The 23,840-nt window shown below is 43.9% G+C and overlaps 1 protein-coding gene across 6 annotated transcripts in view; it reads right to left on the bottom strand.

Annotated features, from left to right (window-relative positions):
- Positions 1-23,840, bottom strand: part of FNIP2 (folliculin interacting protein 2) — a 319,680-nt gene that overhangs the window by 45,837 nt on the left and 250,003 nt on the right. For all 6 annotated transcript variants that reach the window (XM_085641737.1, XM_085641733.1, XM_085641735.1 and 3 more), the window contains 2 exons: positions 19,425-19,626; positions 17,271-17,359 (listed from right to left, as the gene is read on the bottom strand). In XM_085641737.1, the coding sequence (XP_085497863.1) occupies positions 17,271-17,359; positions 19,425-19,626 (291 nt within the window). The remainder of the gene's footprint in view (positions 1-17,270; positions 17,360-19,424; positions 19,627-23,840) is intronic.

The raw sequence follows: 23,840 nt of genomic DNA, 5'->3' as shown, positions 1-23,840 counted from the left end.
ACAGCCTAGGAAGCAGGAAGGCCAGAAACAAGGGAAAGTCCTCGTATGCATGGGACAACCTGTGACCAAACACCAAACCAGGGAACAACGTGGGTAAGGAGCCCGATGCTATCCAAGATCACACTTGGTTGCCTATAAGTACAAGGGAGACAAGGGTTTAGAAATGCAGACGCACTTGCAGGAAGCAGAGGAAACACCCCAGAAAAGAATCCTAAGGGATCACAAATCTCCATACAATCCAACCTGGAGTGGACAGGCAAGGAACTAGTACCCGATTAGAACAGAGAAGAACATTTGCCATATACCCCCAAAAAGGGCAGCAGGCACACCTGAAGAACAGTAAGGCCAGTAACGAATCATTAGGGTTGCTATCAGAGGTGTCATGGAAACAGCTCCAATCAAAAAATGAAAGCAAATGCAGCTGTGCACAATGCAGAAGCAGAGTAAAAACAGGTCATGCAGAGGCACAGAGGAGGTGGGCGGAGGAGTTTGGCAACCATTGCCAAGGTAAGGACATGGGATGGCCACAAGGAAATTCAGAGAGAAAGTGAGAGCGCCAGCAGGGACCCGTCTCACCCATGTATAGTGAGAACTAGTACAAGTGCCAACACCTGACGAGAGTAAGAAAAAACACCACTATGGGCAGCACCAGACAAATAATCATGCACCTTCCCTTGCATCTGCTAGTAAAGGCCGCCATATAGAGTGGAAGGAAAGAACCCCCTGGTCAGTATGGAGAACACTAAAAAAAAAACTGAGGGGTGGGGGCAAGAAGAACCCCCATACACCAAACACGGCATGTTGAGTCCCCTATAAGGAGTACAATGGCATCAGAAACATACTGAGGAATACATGTAAGGCATACAGATAAAGTACTCTGTCGGACAGGGAAGAAGGCAAAAGGGCATCCACTCAATACCATAAAAACACCTATCCGAACTAGGGTAGAAAGCAAAGAACACCAGGCAGCAACCCATATAGATATCATCGACAGCGTAAGTATGCAAAAAAAGAAAATAGCTGCTGGGGCACCACACCAGACGGCACGCGGATGTACGAGTGAAAAGGAGAGGCCAACCGGCACCGCCCTATAACAGCTCATGCAGAAAGAAATGAAGGAAACCATTTCCAGCCAGACTGAGTAGGGGGGGAAAAGAGGACGGTATAGCAATCGGGGCTTAAGATTTTGCTCCACAGTTGAGTATGGGTTGGGGGGGGGTGGGGGTGGGGGGGGATAGGTTGTGTAGTTTCGTATAACTTTAATGCACTATATGTATGTACCAAAGACATTTCAATGGACATCAAAAATACATTGAATGTATAATTGCTACGTTTCCCAGATAGTCCTGCTGGTAATTGACAGTTAGTGGCATTATTGTTCATTATTGTGCCTATTTATTATGTGGAACACAAATGTGGATTTAACATGATGTGTATCTGTGCATAAGGAGGTTGCAACACCAAGAAAATTAATAAAATATATTATTTAAAAAAAAAAAAGATTTTGCTCCACTCCAACTAGCCCGAAAACGGAGTAAAGCAGAGTCCGCCTGAGTGCCAAACAGACAGTAGCCATCGGATGGCATGTTGACAAGGCGGCTTGAACTGCCTCAGAGAAGCCAGAGGTACATCGCTAGGCACACAGGTGAAGAGCTCCCGAAAGGGTCATGGCCCGTCTGACAGAATCTGTGGTATCCATGTCACCACAGATCAGTAATGTAGCTGCCTGACAGCCATCCTATAACAACTGATCAAGATGTGTCCCGAGAGTCATCGGGGATGGAGGGGAGAAGGTAAGAGGCCGAAAGAAAAATAGCCCAAAACACAAGTCGTATTAAGGGCCCGCAAAGCAGAGCTGATAGGGGAAAGGATATATCGGGCCAAAGTATACAGCCCTGTCTGGAGGGCAGTCAGGCACAGTGCTGAAGTCGAAGGAGGCTGTAGCAGCCTCAGCCACAAAGCTTTGCAGAGAAGGCTGACTGAAAAGGCAGAGTGGGCCACCAGTGGCAGAATGGTGACTATGAGCAATAGACCGGTCCACACAGGCCATTGAAACGGACTTGGCCCAAGTGCCCAACAGAATATCAAAGAAGGTTTCACTGAAGGGAAGCACAAGCCCAGTTGCCAGCTGGCTCTGCTGAAGCACCCCAAGTAGGGAATCAATGGTCACTTCCACAGAAGGAAGCAGCAGGCCCAGAACAACATCAACTCTCCACAAAAGCAGAGCAAAAGCAGAGCTACCTTCTGAAGCGAGGCGCGGAGGAAAAACAGGCGAGAGGGTGGGGAAGAGTCAAGGCCATATACGGCACAAAGGTCAGAAACCCAATGAAACTCTGGAGGAGGCTCATCTATGTGAGTACGCACATCACCAAAATACCCTGTGCCGTGGAGAAAAAAGCAAGGGGCTCCCCCGAAAGCAGAGGAATGTGGCCCAAAGGGGACTGGTCCACTGGTGCCACAACCGCTGTCAAGAGGATGCCACCTCAGCATCTGGAGGAAAGACAAAGTAGAGGTGATCGGGGTTGTAAAAGCTGGATTTGGCGCAGACTGATCTCATATAGGCGTCACAGGTGAGACTCCCGAAGGGCTGTGCACCAGAGCCAAGAGTGCGTCGAGCATGGATTCAGATGGCCTGCAGACAGCGAGGGAGGTCCCGCCGGCGTGGAGTCAGTCGAGACCTCACAGACCTCCACAGGGCTTTAAGGTGCGCCAGAGTGAGGTTGAGAGCCAAAAATGGCATGAAGGGAGAGATCGTAGTCCCTTATCCAAGTCACAGTCGCCTGGGCGCTGGGAAAAAAAACTGCATGAAACAGACACCTGCTCCGACTCTGATATTGGAGAAATAGGAGGCAAGTCAGGGACACTGCACACACGCGGTAAAGTTGGGGAAGGCCGTGGTACTGACTGCCTACGGCGTGACATACCAGGCGACAGCAAGGATGAAGGACTTCGAAAGCTGGCCCTCGACCGGTTCTCGGAGGAATAAGAGGACCATGACAGACAAGGGGCCGTCGACCACCATGCGGCTACCAGTGTCATGAGGCACTCCTGCAGCGCCGGAGACCAAAGCTGAAGACACGAGTCGCACCATTCAGAATCAGGGTGGGGGACTATATGCCACATGCAAATAGGATGAGGGCTCGACATTGTGGACCCCAGGACCTCGAAGATATCTGGAAAAAAGCACACTGTATCATTGACAAACGTCAAGAGGCAAAAAATGACCAGAGGTACCGCACTCCGGATCCACGTGGAAGCGCGGAAAGGAAGAAACCGACATCAGTACATCAAGAGAGGGCCTATATGGGCTCCGACGTCACATCCAGTGGACGATGTTGTACGGAGTCGCCCGACGCCCTCTACCGATGCACAGAGGTACTGCTGTAGAAGAATTTCCAGATGCAGTGTAGCACCTGGGGATAATTTTAAGGTAAGGAATCTGCGGCTAGACATCTCTATCAGATTGTATAGGTTATATTTTCTTGCATTGAAACTGTGATGAGATGTTCATAGGTACAAATGCTGTGATGCACTCTACATTTTCTGGTACAGGGATCGTTTGCGAATAGATTTTATTTCTGCCATACAAACAGCTTTGTGAGAAAAACAATTCCCTTCCTTTCTCAGTATTTTAATGTATTATAAACTTCTAAATGTTTATTCTTGTGTAGCTTTTATTGAAGATATTTTTAAAGTGGTGTGATCTTGTCTAGCAGCTTTCATGCACGCAAGGAAAAATAAAATCACAAAATACTTTAGGGCATCGGAGTTGGATTTTCAAGAAAGAAGTCAAGCAACTACTTAAACATTGCTACCTACTGCTAGAAAGAACCTGTAATAAATTGTGATTCAGCTCTGGTATTTTATGAACAGCAAATTTACATTGGCAATTCTGTAGCATTAAGGGGTATATATATTAGGGAAAAACATGGACAATGTGGTAACTAGCTGGCTGACAATTCCTTTTAAGTACAAAATGTAATCCTAAATAAAACTGTACTGAAACATATTTTACTGAGCACTTCGAAAAACACAAAGATCGCTGTCTCTACAAACAGCTATCCAAAGGATGTCATTCTACGCACTGCTGCAAGGTTAAAGTAATTTCACGATTGAATAAAGCAGTACAAACCGCCCAAAGGGAAAACAAAATAAGATTTAGTGCAACTTGAAATACAGTTATGGTGTGTCCGAACAAGTGAAATCATCTTCAGTAACCATCTTTTCGGTGGATAGGATACTTGAAAGATTCCTCACCTATAGACTGGATCTGGACACTGTAATAGCTCTCCTGTACCACTAAAGTGGCCCAATGGCTCTGCACGAACTCCAGGCTCTTCCCTGCGTACAAGTCATGGAACCACGTATGGCATAGTGAGGCCAGTTATGCATCCTTTTTTCCACACTCTTGGAAGTGGGGACAAGGCTGGAAATACTGGCATAACATGAAATATATTAATCTAGGGTGGAACCGTATTAATGAAATGCAGGGCCATTGCTCAGAAAGGGGAGGGAGAATGGATTGGTGAAGTATCTACAGGTAAAGTATCCACCAGAAAGATCGTTATTGAGGGTAAAAGACTTCTTTTCTTATGGATATGTCAACCTGCAGTGTAATCACCCTTTGAATTGAAACCCAGGAGATGGGCCTGAGGACACAGTTAAACCAGGAAGTCCTATAGACTCAACCTAGCAAAACGGCCATCCCTAAGGCAGACTTTGGAGCCCAGACAATAGAGTCTGGCGACGGTGTGCACAGATTAACTGGTTGCCAACCAGCAAATATCCACCACAATTACTCCCTGGGAAACATTCGAAGAGGTTGCCTTAGCTGTGGTGGAATGAGCCCAGATTACCTCCAGAGGGTCCTTCTTGGTCAAGGCATAGCATAACTTATGACAATCCAGGAAATTGTTTGCTTTGAATTGCCTTGAAACCCTTGCAGTCAGTGTACCTTAAAAAAGAGGTTGTTCAATAAAAAGTGATGGGTTCTGTCAATGAAAAAGTTAAGTATCCCACAAGGGTTTAAATGATGTGGCTGTTCCTCCCAGTTGGTGGGACACGAAGGCAGAAAGAACACAGGCGAGGTAATATGACGGCCCACATGAAAGTACACGTTTGTTCGGAGGACCAACATCCCTCGAAAAACGGTTATCAGATATTTCCTCCAGCTCACTAACAAACCTAGACAGCATGACTGCAATTAGGAAAACAGTATTCATAAGACGTCTCGAGGAAAACTTGTGCATGGTTTCAAAAAGAGAACAGATCAAGAACGAAAATACAAAATTAAGGGGGCATCACAAAGAAAAAAGGGGTAAACATAGGTTAACCCCTTCAAAAACCACGACAATAGGTTATTTGAATAATGAAAATGTATTTGGTTAACAAGAAAGCCGAAGAGCCAAGAAATAACCCTTAAAGTCCACAGCAAAGCCTTGCCGGGCAAGAGAAAAAGCAAAGTGCAACAGACAAGTGTGTGCTTGAGGACACCAACATTCATTCCAGCACACCAGGAAATAAGCTTTACTGTTCAGCACAGTAGATTTAGGGAAAAGGCAACAAGCTAAGAGTATATCTACCACATCTGTGGGCAGATGGAAATCGCTCAATCTTAAGGGGATGAAGCTGGAGGGTCTGAAGGTTCAGATGCAGGACCTGGCCCTCCAGCAGTTCTGCACTGAGTGGAAAAGGAAGAGGAGTACACAGACACAAGGGGAACAGATCTTAGTTATACACCCTTCGAAGCCAATTCAGCACAATTATAAATTTACATATACTTGATGGCTACATCTGCACCAGAATTCGCCTTTTGAAAAGGAATCCATTATTGGAGAATTCCAAACAACAGAACTGATCTTCAACAAAGACTTCAGCATTCTCCTCACTGTAACATTTATCTACTTTCTCTAATCATGCCAAACAGATTTTAACAAAGCAATTCCTAGTACTAGGAAAACACCCAGAAAGTGATGGAGGAATGGCTCCCACCAGAGTCTAAAACACTTACCATTTTCATTGATGAATTCTTGGATCAACAACTGGATGTGTGAAAACAAATGAGTTATGTGACCATGATCTGAGGTAACCCCAAAGTCGTCTTATCAGAACTAGGGCAAGGTATCATAAGGCAATGGTCAAAATCTGCAGCATGAGGTTATGCTGGAATTACCCCAATCAATATTGACAATCTTGAAGAGTGCCTTTTCCCATTCTTCACTAAAGGATAATCCCACATTTGACATATCCAGAGAGTGCACCCATTTTTGTCATCCTTGTTCCTTCAATGGAAATGGACCTATTTGGGTCTCTTGAATGCTCGGTCCCACTTGGAGACTGTGAGGTGCATGGCTAGTGTTGAAAATAAGTAAGAGAAAGCACACCATGTTTCATTCTATGCCTGGCACGGTTTGTGCAGCTCAAGTTGCAGTTCTTTAGGCACTGGATTTCTACAAAAGAAGATGGAAAAGGTTGACAGACATTACGTTTCTGATGGGCGCCTGTGCTCCTCAGATCCTTACCTGCATACTTCAAAAACCCACTGAAATAACTGGACTTCCTTGATCCAAGGTTGTGGAAAATCCTTGATCTTCAGAAGCAAACAACCCAAAGCTCTGAACATAAGGCTTTTTCTGTGCCGACCTATCACCTAGATGACTCCCATTTCATACCAGGCTCCTCCCATTTTCCCTGTGGGAAGATGTCATTCTTTTGGTGCACCTAGGATTTACAAAGGTTGAACACAACTCTGGGAACATTCAATTTATGTTTCTAATACAAAGTGAACCTGGATGTGAATTAGAAGAACAGTGCAGAGCTTCATCAGTTAGGGAAAATTAGGCTTACAACTTACAGCTACACAGTTCATTTAGAGGTTTGGGTTGCAAATTTAGTGTCTGTAAGGGCAGGCGGCGAGGGAAGATTGAAATCTAGCAGCAAAGCATAGAGTGAAAACCGGGTCAATGGATGAAGTGGCGTCATCCTCAGCAAAAATGTGCTTCCTTAGGAAATAAGTGAAATCTTCAAATTTAAAAATAAATCATACAATACCAGAATAAATTTATTTTTAAATCTTCCTCTACAATATGTGAAGGTTATATTTTAAAAAAGGTTATTTTGATGACGATTCTTTACAATAAATAATTTCTATAACTATTTAAAAAAACAGCGTGGGAAACAAGACAGAGGAATACGGAATGCATAACTGAGCCCCTTTGAAAGTTGACACCGATGTTAGACTTATGTCGTCATCTCTCAATGGAGCACTGGGTTTTCCGAGGCATGCCAAACTTCCTCTTGCTCTGTGTCCTCTTGCCCGTGAACGTCAGCACCTTTTCATTTATCGTGAACGTCCTGCCTAATAGACCACGCTGTGCTCGGCCTCTCTAAGCATGCTGCCAGGCTGCCAACTACCTCGACAAGCCAATTAAGCAATGTCTGAAAGGATGTCATTTGCCAAAGGAGAATTACTGTTCAGTCATTAGTACACAGGACATCCACTGCGGGTCACTTTGTTCGGGCAACACTGCAGTCCTCACACTTTACTGTAATTAGAAGTAGAGGTTGTATTTTCAGTGCGCTACAACAAGACAAGCTGTCCCTTGCTTTAGGGACAGGTGGAGCTATTCTATTTTGTGTGGCAGATTGTGAAATGTGCTGTAGTGCTAAACTGCACTACAGTAAATGGGCCTAACTTTTATTCTATTCACTGTATTTTATTAGTTTTACAGTGTATAGTTTGGCAGAGGCAGTAAGTGGCAGTCGCATTCAAAATGGTCAGAAGATCCAATTTTTTTTTATAGCCAAATGTATTGAATCCAGCTATTTTTAATTAATCCATAAATCTTTTGGTATGTCAATGTTTTTCAAAAGTCTAAGAAACATACAATGTTTGAAAACTCAATCTTATAATCCAATTCTAAAGATGATAAACATGGCTGGGAGAAGACATCAATAGTTGTGTGGAAACATATATTGTTAACTATGACTTAATATAAGATGGTGATCCATATTTAGTTGCAATGGTCGTTATTCACACCCTTTTGTAGGGTACAGGATTTTACACTTATAAAGAAAGGTCCATCTAGTTTTGCTCTTGCTTGATGCTGCAGTTCCCCTTGATGCCGCAAGGAGGGTGAAAGGCAGGGGGTGATAGTCTAATTTGTAGGTCACAGAGCGATTCGTCGATGTGCAAATGCATAATATATGGGATAAAGCAACCCCTGCAGCACATTATAGGGATACTGCAAACCACTGAGGAGTTGCACAATCATATAGGTAACTGAACTTCAAGGTGACTTGCAATATCGTCATAACAAAAGGCAGGGTTTACTTTATTCCTTATAATACATGGTCACTTTGTCACCTTCCCTTACTGACCATTTAAATCATTGGTATGCTGCTCTTTCATATGAAAGAGATGGCATGTTTGAAAACTCAAAAAATAAAAGTAGAAACTCTAGTGCAAAATTAAAACACGAGAAAAGTAGTTATATTTTTAATGCAGAAAGATTTTGGAATAATTTTAAAAGTCAGATTTTTAAAAAGTGGTGTAGCTCAGAATGTGTAGCAAAGTACAGAGATTCTATCTTTTCTATAATGTACACAGCTTGCAAAAACAAGCATGTTGCCTTAAATATCTTCTTTCTGCTTATAACAATTCATCTAGAAAAACAGAGCAGAGGAAGCCATTATTCGTTTTTGTTTTTAGGTCTGCGCTGTCTGTTGAGAGACACATTGTTAGCTTACAGTGGACTTAGAGCCCGCTCATTGCTTACCACTGGTTGGCTTTATTGTCACTCATTTGCCTGCTTATTTGCCTGCTTATTTGTGGGCTTCTGTGCTTTTGCCTCCCGCCCAGACCACCGCCCAACCCCACCCAGGAACATGGACCCATTACTTTAGCCATCCGACTACTTTTCTTTTTGGTTGAGCATTCTACAAGAATGCATATGTTTTCCAGCTGTCCTCCTCGTGTAATTTGTGTTCCTCTTCCTTGCCTGTGTGTTTCTCCACTTGTCCTCTCGTCCTCAGTTGCTGTTATTGCTTTCTCAACCCCTGCTGTCTGCTTCCCCATATGCCCACTCACTATCCGTTAACCATGTGTTTCCCCATCCCTGCCCACCGTTTGCTGTTCGTGTGATTCCCTATTCCCATCACATCAACCTCTGTTGTCCGTGTGCTTACCTACTACCAACCATCCACGCTCTGCTGTTTGTGCGGTTCCCCACCCAATCACTATCCGTTGTCCACGTGCTTACCCGTCCGTCCTCCACTGTTCCTGTGTTTCCCCATCCCTAGCCCTCCATTGTTCATGCGCTTCCCCATTGTTCTCACTTCTCACCCCCACATGCATCTTTCTTTTCTGCCATCCCTCCCTCTGTGTTGCCTTGTCTCCCCCCTCCACACCGCAATAAACTACCTTTTTTTATCTTAAGTGCATTAGCGCTAGATCAAAAAAGCACATTTGCACAATATCAAAAAAGTATCTCGCAAAACTTTGAATTTACTAAGCAATCTTGGATTGGTAAATTGAAAAAAAGTTCTTGCCTCCGTTTGTACATGCAGACATCTATGTTTGTTTGTGCTTACTAAATTACACGATGGCCGAGTCACACCACTTTTTGTTTTTTTTAACATTATTTTAAGCAGTGCTAATGTACAGCAGAACTAAAAATCATTACCAAAGTCAATAGGTCTCACATTTGATTAGAAAATCACAGATATAACATACATCATCTGGAATACACCACCAGACAGAATACAGGCAGAGCCTAGACATGAAGTATAAAGTGAAAATGTGGTAATATAACTAGGAGGTGGTTGTATGATCTTAAAGTCCTTCAAGAAGCCATATGCTCCCCACTTACTAAAAATCTTTGAGTCAAACCAAATCTGGAAAGGTCCATAGAATATCTCATCAGCAAAACAATATGTTGTTGTAAAAAACAGTTACCCTGTATCAGATACCATTTGGGTGTCGGGGGGAGGGGGGGGGGGGGGAGGAGAAACTACAAGGCCTCAAATGATATGGGGGAGGTGAACACATGACTTACCTTCAGTAGCGCCTTATCTGGTAGAGATATCCAGCCGCAGATTGCTTACCTTAGAATTATCCCCAGGCATCAGACTGGATCCAGAAATGTTTAGTGAGTAGTACCCCTGCATGCCAGTAAATGGCATTGTCCACACTAGGAGTGACATGCAGTGTCTATACAGGCACCACCCCAGAGCGCTGATGTCACATTTCTTTCTGTGACTTTCAACACCAGGAGATTGGAGCCATGAAGAACACTGACCACTGGTGTGGAAAACTACGGCCTTGAAAGGGGAAACACATTTCCTTAGAAATGTGTTAACGGAGCGGGGTGGATGGGTGGGTCGATAAGGAGTCTATGGCTAGATCGAGTCTCTACCAGATTACGGCTTTACCAAAGGCAAGTACCTAGTTCATCTGATAGAGACTTCTAGCTGCAGATTCCTTACCTCACAATAGATATCGAAGCAATACCTCCTCGGAGGTGGGCCTGCAAATAATTTCTCACCAAAAAGTCCTGCAGGACCGAACAGACTAAGGGCTATATCTACAAAAGTCTGGCTTTGCGATTTCCAAATAGCGAATCTGTAAAATCGGTACTAGGGAATCGCAAAATACGTATGAAATGGTATAATATGTAGTATGGGTAAAGCATTTCCGTTGATAGATGCTGCACCCACTGGAAGTTCAGGTTCCACTGCAGAGCCCGCATATGCCAGCGAGCATGGGTCACATGCAGGAGGTCATGAGGCCCAGCAGTCAGAGTCAGTCTCACCGAAACCCAGGATAGAAGCTGAAACATCGGTATCATAGCCTGAAGATCCTCGACTCACTGTTCAGGAGGATAAGGCCAAAACGGCACTAACCATAACAGCTCAGATGAAAGGGAACATCTGAGAAGGGGTTTGGTGCGACTTCGGCATGCTCATTGTGAACCCCAGTGAGTGAAGGCAGTCCGATGTAGTTTGCAGGTGGGAGACGACCGCCTGGGATGACCTCGCCTTCAACAGCCGGTCGTCAGGATAGGGGAAGACTGCAACCACAGCCATCGCCTTGGTGAACACCAGAGGGGCACTGGTAAGGCCAAAGGGGAGCACAGTGAACTAAAAGTGCTTGTGACTTACAGTAGACTGCAGGGAATGTCTATGGGCAGGCAGGACTGGAATGTAGAAATATGCATCAATCAATCAATCAATCATGGAACTTATATCGCGCACTACTCACCCGTAAGGGTCTCAAGGCGCTTGGGGAAGGGGGTCTGCTACTGCTCGAACAGCCAGGTCTTGAGCTGTTTCCTGAAGGCCAGGTGGTCCTGGGTCATCCGCAGGTGGACGGGTAGGGAGTTCCAAGTCTTAGCTGCCAGGTAGGAGACTGACCTTCCTCCAGCGGTGGCTCTCTGGATGCGAGGGACGACGGCGAGGGCGAGGTTAGCGGAACGTAGCCGGCGGGTGGGCGTGTAGAAGGTGAGGCGGCTGTTGAGGTACCCTGGGCCTAGGTCGTGGAGGGACTTGTGTGCGTGGGTGAGGAGTCTGAACGTGATCCTCTTGTTGACAGGGAGCCAGTGCAGGTCTCTCAGGTGGCACGAGATGTGGCTGCGTCGGGGGACGTCCAGGATCCTGCAAGTCCAAGACTACAATCCAGTCTCCTGGTTCCAGGGAAGACAGGGCTTGGGCACGCGTGAGCATTTTGAATTTCTCCTTTTTCAGGAAGAAACTGAGAGGGCTCGCAGGTCTAAGACAGGACGAAGACCTATCCTTCTTAGGTACCTGAAAGTAGCTGGAATACCAACCACAACCTACTTCTGCTGCTGGCACCCTCTCTATGGCTCTCTTAGCCCAAAAGGCTGCCACTTCCTGGCTGAGTAAGGAAAGAAGATTCTTCATCAGCCTGTTGCGTGGGGGTTTGCAGAAGCCAGTGGTTGAATGTTATCAACCTACAGTGGTGCACGTAATAGCGTATCTTACCTCCCACTGGTTGTCAATGATGGTTGGAGGGCAAACTAAAGAGGTTTCATGACCTAAACAAAGGCCATTCTAAAATCATGCCATTAACAGCCTTGAAAACTGCGTCAGGTTTTTCCTTGGCTACCAGAATACATACAGTGTCACGTGGTCACTGGCTCCATCACTCTTCCTGTCTTTACTATAGCAACAGTCTCTGCTTAGCCCTCCCACAGCTTATACTGATCCACTGACCACAGCTGCAGAATGTGGCTGCATGGGTTAACACCATGACCAACCAGTGGCAATTGTTTTCAGCAATCCTGGCATACCTACCATCGCCGCCAGCATGTCAGCAAATCAAGATCAAGCATAGTGGGTAAATCCTTACTGGGGAGTAATCTCACCTTATTTACCAACCACTGTGAGCAATATCTGCAAACGGAGAACCTACAATGAAGGCTCTCAAAGGATTTTCAACTTTAAGAATCCCTGTAATGAAGGCGCTTGTAATGAACTTAAGTCCTCATTTAGCCTGGATGCTCTAAACTGTCTCCAGCAGGGTAGAGAGAGGGGGTCTGCAAAGGTGTCTAGAATTGCGTCATGGCTGATATGCAGAAGCCCTCCTGAGAAAGAGCTCACCCGTCTGCGTACTGATGAGCAACTGTCCACTGGGGAGTTGCTGGCACCACTTAGTACCAGCTCCTTTCTGGGTACTGCTAGGGTGAACTGAAAGGGACCATGCTCATTTCATCCGAGGTTTTGGCCCAGCATTTTAAGCTGGAGCTGATAATGGGCATAGAGAGGCAGCAAAATGAGGCCCAGGAGCACAACAACTCAATAGCTGTGCCTGGTGGACTACCCCATACAGACTGCAAGCTATTAAGGTAAAGAACACACTGCTGTTTCAGAGGTTATTCCTGACTAACTTACGGTCTGTTACTTAGCATACTCTGTAGCAAAATGGAGACAAACTTTCCTTTGATAGATTACAACGTTTTGTGATTGATGTTGGAATATCCTGGGAGATCTGTCTTAAGCAAACAATTACCATCACACAGTCTCAAACCTATTCTATCCAAGTGAAATTCTGAAAACTGAGATCACAAGACAACTTCAAGATTATTTGGCTATGTATCACATCCTGCAAAAAACACAATTTCTGATTGAGACCTTTAATGGAAACTGAATCAGCTCTATCAAATAATAGAACAGAGCTTTTACACTCACTGGATGAGAGCAATATATTAGGCACAATATTCTTCGACTCCTCAGTAGTCTATGATACTGTGTACAGTGCCACACTGGTTTGAAAGTTGGGCTGGAGTGTCAGGATATGTTCAGGAATGAGTCGCCTCCTTCCTCTCGGACCAGGGTCAGCAGATTCAGACAAAGTTAAAGGAATCATCATCTTGCAGGCTGTCAAAAGGTGTGCCAGGGCTATCACTCTCTCCTTCGCACTCTTTAGCACCTATGTAGGCCTGTGTGCAAAGCTCCTGCAGTAGTAACTGCTGATCTCCACAAGTACAGTGATAAAACAAACATAGTCAGAAACACGCCACAGAATGGAGCAATATTACCAAATGCAAGGACCAGGTGTCCTACTATATGCTCAGGAGGTTCTCAAGCATGAACAGGATCAATATTGATGTTCAATTACTGGATTGAGCAGCCTTTGACTCACTCGCCATAGAAAAGCCTCCCAGTCTAGCAGTTTCTCTGGGAATCTCTACATGCCCACTGTTGAGAGAATGGAAACTGGAAGTCATACTAGATTCAGAGATTGGCTTCCTTTCCCAAGCCAATGTGGTGGTCAGTTGAGATGGAAATGTCACTTGTGTGATTTGCAGTTGTATTCGAATTCCCCAACTGCATGTATCTGATATCCTGTGTTTGATTTTGGTCCTGGTATCACGGTAATCTGGCAGGTGTGCAGTAGGCCTACACCTGTGTTTTGCCATGAGAGAGTTGAAGACCCACCCTGTGACAACGAGGAACTCATAAAGAGTGCCCTTATTGACTGACAGTGGACTACAGTCCCTGTCATGGGTTAAGCACATGCAACGGTGGTGGCAGGGCATCGTGTCTGGGGAATCCACAGTTTATCTGTGTCCTGCCTCTGACCCAACAGTGTAATGTTCATATTTGTTGTGCTTACCCAACTCCTAGCACTAACGTCCGAAGTGTATGTTGTTTGTGGCTGTGTGTGTTGCCTGAGTATACATGCATGGTGTGCACGAGTAAGTCAGAGTAATGGAGGCCTGTGGAATTCATTTTGGATACCCCAGCCATGGTCTTTTGCAGAAAATGGAGGTATGGAGGAACTGTATTGCTGACATTCTTGAAGCTGATGGGAGGAGACCTAGACATTGAAGTGAGAAGAGTGAGGATAAAGTTCCTTTAGAAATTCAATTGAGCCTTTTTCTTGGCAAGCAGCTGCTAATTTGTCAAACTGAACACTGTCATTTGGTAATGGTGAGGGTGAAGTGTGGGAGCGCAGACTCTGTTGTAAACAGTGAAGTAAACCATTTAAATTTGGCCTTGACTTTTGTTTTTCCTTGATCACACTCAGTTTGGTTAATCACAGCAGATGCATAAACCTCACATATTTGTGCCTGTTGGGATGCTCCAGGCTGGGGACAACCCTCCTGCGGGAAGCATTACTCTGGAATGTTCCAAACCGGTTCTGAAGATGTACATAGTGGATACACATATATACCGGTGTAAAAATGGTAACCCACTATCCGCACTTATTATTCAAGTCCTAAGTCCAATATTGCCAAGAAAAGGAGTGCTCCGCAGGACTGATGCACAACCAGCGCTGGTGTCTGACTAGCAGACCGCTTCACAGCAGTGAGAGGATATTATCGGAGTCTGACCTCTTGCTTGACAAGCGGTGTATCTGACCTAAAGCTCGTAGAAGCATTTCTGCCAGCTGATAGAGGGCTGGAGCCTGCCAACTATGTAGGAGGAATGTCTGTCCTGAAGGAGCGAGCCGCAGCATGTCTCGGGTGTCTGTGAGACAACTGAAGGGAGAAAACGGAGGAGAGCTATCTGTGGACCCTGGTGTCTGTAGTCTCTCCACAGTGGTTCAAGTCAAGAACACTGAAGACTCAGACTGTGATCCCCGAGGCCCAGTCAGGGATGTGATCCTGTGCCAAAATCCAGACTGTACATGGCCATGTCATCAACAAATGATTAGCCTGCGAGTGGCTGCATCACAATCAGAAGATTGGCATGCATGGCCATGTCACCATCAGAAAAGAAGGCTATGTGTGATAGTGCATGACAGCAACACAAGCAGAAGATCGCCTCTGTCTGGCTGCAGTGTGCCCAGAGAATCGGACGCGGCGTGGCAGCACCAAGCCTAGACAATCAGCCCATGCATGGCTCAACTGTTCGTAACATGATTAAGCTTTCAACTGGGAATGTTGCTTCATGTCTACTTGACAACAGATCACAGAAGACTGCTCCAAAGTGGACCACCGGAGCCACGTCTGCTGGGTTGTCCCCAGCAGGCAGCACAGAGATTCCAGGCAGAGTTGCAGGTAGCACATCACCTCTCGGAAGCAGGAGAGTGGCACGCGCACTGAGAAGGAACACGGTTGGCTGACCTAAGTGTTGATTCACCGTGGATGGTAAGAATCTGCAAAAAGTGAACTGTAAGAGACTAAGGGTAAACACGTTAGAGGGGAGATCTGCACCCGAGCCATAATCACACAAATATTCTTTCCCAAAGAGTGCAGACTTTGCCTAGACCAGAAGGTGGAAATGACGGGGATAGTGAATAGACGCTCTGCCGTACCTGATATCACCCTGGACACTAAATTGTCTTGTGACTATTTTCGTGTGTGGCGTGTGTGGTGTTCCATTCTAGTGTGAATTAAAGTACTTTTCTTTCTTGAAAGCCTAACTTATCAAGAACTGAGTATGGATGCGCAACTCTATGGTCTTCCTAAGATTTCAACAGCTCCCCTAAAAGCTTGTCTCAATGCGGCAGCTAGACTTATAAAGGGCTCAAAAAAATGTGACCACTCCACATTTGAATGTGCTCAACTGGTTACCATACGGGGCAAAAATACAGGTAAAGATTGCATGTATTACACACAAGACACTACACCGCAAAACTCCACGTTACCTGGTCCAGAAAATTACGCTGTCTGGAGGCAGTAGATCCTCTAGGGGATCCGAAGATTTTTTACTGAAACCAGCATTCTTCCGTAAGAAGAGAACATGTGATGGAGTGTTGCCAGGAGCTGCACCAAGAACTTGGAATTCGCTCCCATCGAATATTAGAATAATCACCTAAAGTCCTGCTAATCGCAGAACAAAGAAACTGGACATTGCACGAGTCAGTCTGCTTTCAGTTGGCTATTCGAACCATGGCCGAGAGAGGGCACCGGTATATACAGGATCTGTTAGACTCAAATGCAACAGAAACGCGTACCGGTTGTTTAGACGGGTGACCAAATATAACAAGCTCATCTATTTGATCAGAGAACATTGTAGACAAGCCCTGATTTTTACCACTTCTTGAACTTATGGTATAATTAGAAAACAAGAAAAGGATGTGACTCAGAGTATATATATTGAACATGGAAAATTCCATTCTTAACACTATCAATATAAACACGGAATCAGTTGCATGCATCATCTGACCCGATTTTAAACGATACTCTGAGTGTTTCTGCACCGGTGTAAAGAATATATTACTGTACTACATGAAACAGGAAAGGATTTAAGAAAGCATTGTGTCCTGAAGAAGGTGGCTTTATTGTGAATCACTCACCGAAACGCGTCAACGCTACTTGTTTGTTAAATTTGTTTAGAGTTAGCAGCCACACAGAGACAGAGAATTCTTTTCTCTGCTGGGTGCGGTTCATTTTATTCAAATTAACTGTTAAATGACAAATGTTATTGTCTTTTCTGTTTTTCCTTTCCAGGGAGCCAACACTGTTATATAACTGTATTTACTGAGGACTACGGTGATTTTTTTTTTTTAATCGTTTTATGAACTTCTTTATGTAATTGTGACATTACATGTTTTTTTTAAACATTTTTTAAAATATTCTTTAAAAATTGTACAAGTGCCTTCACATTCCGAGCTGAGCAGTGATTGATGTATGCATGAGAGTGAACGTACGAGTAGAGTTGATATATGGTGCCATTGCGTCTATTGATTAAAATGTACAATCTTTAACATAACATCAGCGCTCGAAAAGGACAGAAAGGCAACAGCACTCTTTAAATCGGCATAATAAATAAAATAGACAATCTTATTCTCTGTATCGTACCTGAATTCACCCAGAGCTTCCATGACACGGCTGATGTACACCTGAACGCGCTGACTTGATTCTGCTATTTTTCTGCAGGTTATCATGGCCTTAAAAAGAGAGAACACAGATGAGTTCACCGATAGAAAATATAATACATTTATTGACAAACTGAGTTTCTGGAATGCACATAATACTAATTATAAATGCAACAACTAACTTTACAAGTAACAAGTACTACAGTGGCTTATTCCCTGAACAATTAATTTGTTAAATTACCTATATGTCTCATGAAAAAAGATGTAGTTCAAAGTAAGGATGGAACAAAGTGCAGACATTGAGAACGGGCTGAATCGCTGACTGGAACTTCTCATTCCCTTACCATATTCTTTACAATGAAAATCCAGTAAAAGGGCGTAGTCAGAAAATGAAAATAGCCCCACTGGAAACATGCCTCTAATAGGACTGAAAATGCAAACTGAGCAAATACTGAGCAAACACAACCCTCCTTATGATAATTCCTTTCACCCTTTAATCTTCCTTCCATGATCCATCTATTCACCCTTCATTTAATCTAATCACCCATCCATCTGTGGATCCCTTCGTCTTTCAATGCACCCATCCTCAACATCTTTCCATCAATCAATCCATCTATAAGTTCATCTTTCACTTACCTCCCTATCAAGATTTTCATGTATCCATTCATCCGCCTTTCCTTAAACCCATCCATTCGTTCACCTTTCTCTAGTCAATTCCACTTTTTTCTGTCAAACCTTTCACTCTTATCAAAAAGTTCACCCATCCATCTATGCCCATCCTTTCACCCTTCCATCCGTCCTTTCACCTTTCCATCCGTTCACTCTTCCCCTTCACCCCTTTCCCTGCTTTCCTTTCATGCTTTCTTCCCTCTTAACACCCTTCCTTGCTCGTACCTTTCTTTTATTTACTCATCCTTACTTTTTCTTTCTTACGTTTCTCTCTAATGCTAATTGACCATTTCAGTCCTATCTCTCTGCTTTTCCACTATTTTACTGATTTTTCTCTCCGTTTCCTTCTCTGTGCATGCCAGACCATGGCCTAAAATCTAACGTCATGTATTCCTTAACAGTGATTGTTATAATCATTTTGTTTGAATACCTGCAGACATAAGGGGTCTAGAAATAACTAATTTACTAGCCCATCTGGCAAGTGGCAGTCCCCGCTTAAGTTGCCTAAGTGGAGGTTTCCCTACGCCACTGATACAGTATGTATTACCCACACAGGAATGTAGTTCCTTGCCTTTGAAACACCTTAAAGTCATGTTCAACATGTTTGGTCAGACTGATGTTCAGACTACTGCTGAAAACAGACTCCGAACTGAAGCACTAAAATAATCCTTACAAGATCGTGTCAGCAAAGTGAAAGATGCTCACTGCCCTGTCGTCTGACTTCTGCTTTGATTACATAAGTGTATGCTTCTATTCTCTCACTATATTCACCTTACATGGAAAGGTACTGGTTAGAAATAGCCTAAATGAAATAAAACGTTTTGGGCAGAAGGAGCAGATCAGACTCCGAAGCCACCTCTAAAATTGTAGTGAAAGGTAACAGAGTATGAAGAATGCTCTCAATTGAATATTTATTCACATCATAGGTACCTTTCTTCACAAAAATAAATATGTATTGTGCCAGGGAGCAACCAGCAAGTAACCCAAAAAAAAGCAATAACAGCCATCACAGGATAAGCAACCCTAGACAACCGGAAAATCATCACATTGCTTAAAGACCCAAGTTTCTAAATGTATTTCAGGATCTGTCTGCACCCACAAGAATATCCTGACATTCACAACGGAATAGGATACCCAAGGCAGCAATTACAGTTAAATAATTTGATCGAACTTTAAAAAAACTTTATTCTAATGTTCTGGTCCCCACAAAGCAACACTATAGTGCCTTGGCAAGATCTAGCATACCCTTCTACATAGAGCCATTTCAATATTCAAATATGTAAAAATATATTATATATATATATAAATATAATGGGAAAATCGTACACAGAAGACCACAGTAAAAAGGTTTATCCTCATTTCTGCGTCTCAAAATATCAATTTTCCAGGGAAAGTGTGCATGGACATAAAACATCTGCTTGCAACACTCCCCTTTTCCACTACAATTAGTAGACTACACAATCTTTACCTTCTCAATGGCACCCTTCAGCTTGTTCATGTGTGATTCAAACAGAGGAAAGTGGGAAAAGAAAAAATCCTGGAATTTTCTCTGCGACTCTTCCCTATCAGACAGGGAGAAAATTATGCTAATGGCAATTTTTTTCCTCCGGACCATTGCAGGGTTCGAACTACAGCTCTCATCCGCCATGCTGAATGTTTCCTCTGTAGACCTAAAGAAAGAACAAATGGATTCATAAAATTATGCTTTAAAAAAATTCTGATTACTAAGAACAAGTGAATGTCTTTGGAACAAATGCCGAGGCTTTTCAGTTTGTTTGGATATTGTGTTTCCAGACGATATACACCTATGCTGTCGGAGCTAGAAGTACCAGGATCCTTAGGAGCTCATTTCTGAGAGATAAGTCAGTCAAATAGTTTAAACAACAAAATTCACCAACACAATATTTTTTAAAGAATTTTAAGTCATCCTTCACAACGTACTAAAGGTGCAGTCTCATGTGGAATTAAGAAATTAAATATGGGTTTGGTAACTTTAAACATTTCGCTCAAACAGTCAGTGGAAGGACGAGCTGGCATAGCTTGACAAACACCAAACACAAGAGATTAAAAGCAGGCAAAATGTAATATTTTGGTTTCAACTTGTATACAAGGTATTACTGTGCCGCATTATGTATTTATGGCATGGTATCTTAAGTGGTAGGTCTGAATAACGGAAGGCCATGTAAGATCTCAAATCTATAAAAGATAAAGGAAAGATGAACAAATAGCAAATTGCTCTACATTGTCAATATTACCATATGACCTCAAAAATAGGGAGGCTATAACAGATAGGAGGGTCACCTGCTATCAAACACGCAGAGAGGTGACAGGAACAAATAGGATTTGTCTGAGATAGTGAGGTATAGGGCTTGACTGCAGTGTTTTGAGAAAAAAACGAGAGTCTGCCAAGAATATAGGTGAATAGAAAAGACTACACTGGCTGAGCTGAATTTACCAACACATACAACTCTCTTGAGATGCAACAGGAAGGACACAGCCAAAGGAAAATGTGTGCTTCAAGGACGACTAGCTCCAGATTGCAAGTGACATTTAACCTTCACTAGTAATTTTTCAACCAAGTTTGTTTGGCCTGTTGTGTGCATATATTTACCCATTTAAATATAAAAGACCAGCTAAACAGATATTTTCCAGAACAAACACTTGCATTGCAAACATTCAATAAATAATATACCTTTAGTACTGTTTTATACAGGTCCTTACCCTCTTTCGACAAATTAACAGATGAGCCAAGACTCCTCTCTTAATAATTTAAGAGCAAACATCTGGCCAATAAAGCAGTTTAAGTGTCACAAAGCTGGGGTACGTGCTAGGTACCACATCCATAAACAGGCATATCTAAGGCATATCTATAGAGTCTAGGAGTCATATTTTAATATAGTATGGATAATGTAAACTTAAAATAACTATTTCATTTTCAATGTCATTAAAATATTTTTGAACAAGTAGATAAAGTGCTCCTTCAACAAATGTAAATATATAAACTTGCCTCTTTTCTACATTGACATTTTCATGGACCTATCGCTAAAAATAGGTTACTTACCCTTACTGAAGGGACAGAGTACCCACCTGAAAGAGTGTTACCCAAGTTAAGTAACTTGTAGTTCTGACAGGTTTTTCTAACTGCAGTTTCTTCACCTTTGGAATACATACTAAAGCAGTCCCGCCCAAGGTGGGGTGTCTGTGGACTGCCCTGTAGGACCGAATGGGCAAAATGCTCTTCCGATCGCATCTGGCTATCGAGGTAGTAGGGCTTTGGAGGACCCTTGTTTATAAACCCTATTACAGCAGGTGATTTAAACTAAAATGGTTGGCCCAGCTAATTCAACAAAGCTGAAAGGGCTCACAAATAACCTTTAAATGTGCCCACAGTATGTCCTTGTTGGGCCAAAGACAAAACAAACAATAAAACATTTGATAGATTGGTCTGCAGCTGATCTATGTTACAGGATCTACACGAGGCCACACATTTTTTTCTAGTGTCTGGTGTAAATGGACTTTGCAGAAGGGCACTACATAGCAAGGATTATATTCACAACCACAAGAGGTAGGTTGAAGGCAGGGCCCCATCTACCCTACTTGTTGCAGTATCACATGGCAGTGGTGTTGCCAGTAACAACTTGTACCTGCTTCCCCGTGACGGATGGAAAGAAAGATTTCAACACCAAGTGCCTGGCACACTAATCCAACAGACTGAGGTGGAATCGGGCTTTCACCAGAGATCAAATTCCTCTGATCTCCACCTCTTCCAGATGACCCCTCAACCCAACAATAACGCAGTCGTCACCACCATCAGCTCTGGATAGGGTAGGGAGAGGGGTCTGCCTCTTGTCAAAATGAGGTCAGGTAGCCACCACTGCAGAACTGTTGCAGTCTCCTACGAAACCTGGGTGGAATCCAACAAGTTTCTTTAGTGCTGGGCCCACTGAGACCTCAGAATCCAATGCAGAGCCCGCACATGCCACCTGGCATTGTCAACAAACAGGATGCAGGAGTCCAAGAGGCCAACTGCCCTCAGAACCACTCTCACCGAGACTCCGGGCAGAGGGTGAAATATTGAGATCATAGACCGAAAATACTCTACTCATGATGGAGAATAAGGTCCTGAACTACACCATATCCAAGATGGCTCTTATGAAAGGAAACCTATGTGAAGGAGTCAAGTGAGACTTTGGCACGTTGAGGCCAGCGATGTCAAGAGGTTCTCTGTTGCCTGGAGGTGGTTCATGACTAACTATGCAAGTCAGCTTTCAATTACCATTAGTCATGGTAGGGGAAAACTGGCATCCTCATCCTCCGACCATGTGCAGCAACCACCTCCATCACTTTCCAGAACATCTGAGGTGCACTAGTAAGGCCAAAGGTGAGGCTAGAAATCTGAAAATGCTCCTGGCCTTTTTGAACCGGAGTTAACATCTGTGGGAATGCGGGACGGTTACATGAAAGTATGTGCTCTGAAAGTCTCTAAGGCTACAACCCAGTCATCCAGATCCAAGGCAAACAGAACCTCGGCTAGCATTTTGAATGTGTCCTCCTGCAAAATAGTGTTTGGAGGGTGAAGATCTAAAATAGGAAGAAGGCATCTGTCCTTTTCTGGAGCAAGTAATTAACAACCAATCCTTTTCTGGTGCAAGAGAGTAAAAACCAGCCTCAATCTGCGCATCCAGTACCCTTCACTATGGCCTCTTTGAACAGTACGGCTTGCATCACTGGCAACATGATGGAAAGGTGTTCCTCTGAAAGCTGCTCTGATATGGTCACAAGATGCAGCAGGTCGGCTAAGAATTGAAAGTCATAGCCCCATTGAACGATCTGAAGAACTGATCAGACGTATGTAACAGTTTGCCTCCCTTGGAGAAAAAATCTGATCTAGCCTCTCAAAGCGTGGTTGTGTGCCACTAAGGACAAACCAACGTGGTTTAGATGTTGATGCTGCAGGGCAAGCAGACTGGGAAGGTGTGTGCACCTGGAGACCAGCAGGTTGCCTGCCTGATCCCAGCTCCAAAAGGACTGGGTTGACCACTGTGGGGTGGGGGTGCCCTGCTGATGTCTATATGCCAGACATCATGAGTACCCCCAAAAGGGTTGAAACAATTGAAAAAACTGACTGGCAGCAGAGGTCGAAAAGTTATAAAGAACTCGTCACCTAGCTCTCCTTGAAACGTTGCAGGGCAGAGTCAGCCTTCTCACCAAATAAGCTAAATCCGCTGAAAGGCATATCCATATGGGCTGCCCTGGACATATGCAGAGAAGCCTGTAGACCTCACTCATGCATGACCGGAGCACCACCATAATGTGACTTCTCTTCCCAAACAATTAATGGTATCCAGGTACAAATAAATTGCACATTTCACCACATCATGACCAAACTCAATGGTTTGAGTCAGGGAGGCCTAAAACTCCTCAGGAACTGATGGCAAGATCTTGATAACCAAGACAGAGAGGGCATTCATGTAATGTCCAAATAGGCAACAAGAACTGACCAACCTTAATGCTTGGAGAAGACACGCTGCGGCTACGCTCTGTCGAGCCCCGTGAAAGAGCGATTTATTGAATTGGAATAGAGATCCAAGTGGAGATTTCCATCTTACAAGGATTTAGGAGGTGACTCCACGCTGTCGCTGACAGAGAATTTTTATGCATTTGTGTTGGTTGTTACGTATATGGATCCAATTAAGGAGGCAGGCTGCCCCTAATTTGGCTGGGATCACTGAATCGGAGCGCTTGACGCCAGAGGTGGTGTCTGAGCATGGGTGCCGGCCCATCCAATTATTTTTAATCGTCTCTACTCGATTGGGAGCCGAATTGAGCCCCAGGATGCAGTTTTTACAACAGTGGAATCCCGCACAGGACCCTTGAGGCTATA

The sequence above is a fragment of the Triturus cristatus genome, chromosome 2_2 (assembly GCF_964204655.1).
Source record: "Triturus cristatus chromosome 2_2, aTriCri1.1, whole genome shotgun sequence".
Taxonomy (NCBI): domain Eukaryota; kingdom Metazoa; phylum Chordata; class Amphibia; order Caudata; family Salamandridae; genus Triturus; species Triturus cristatus.
This window is presented reverse-complemented; position numbering and strand designations above follow the sequence as displayed.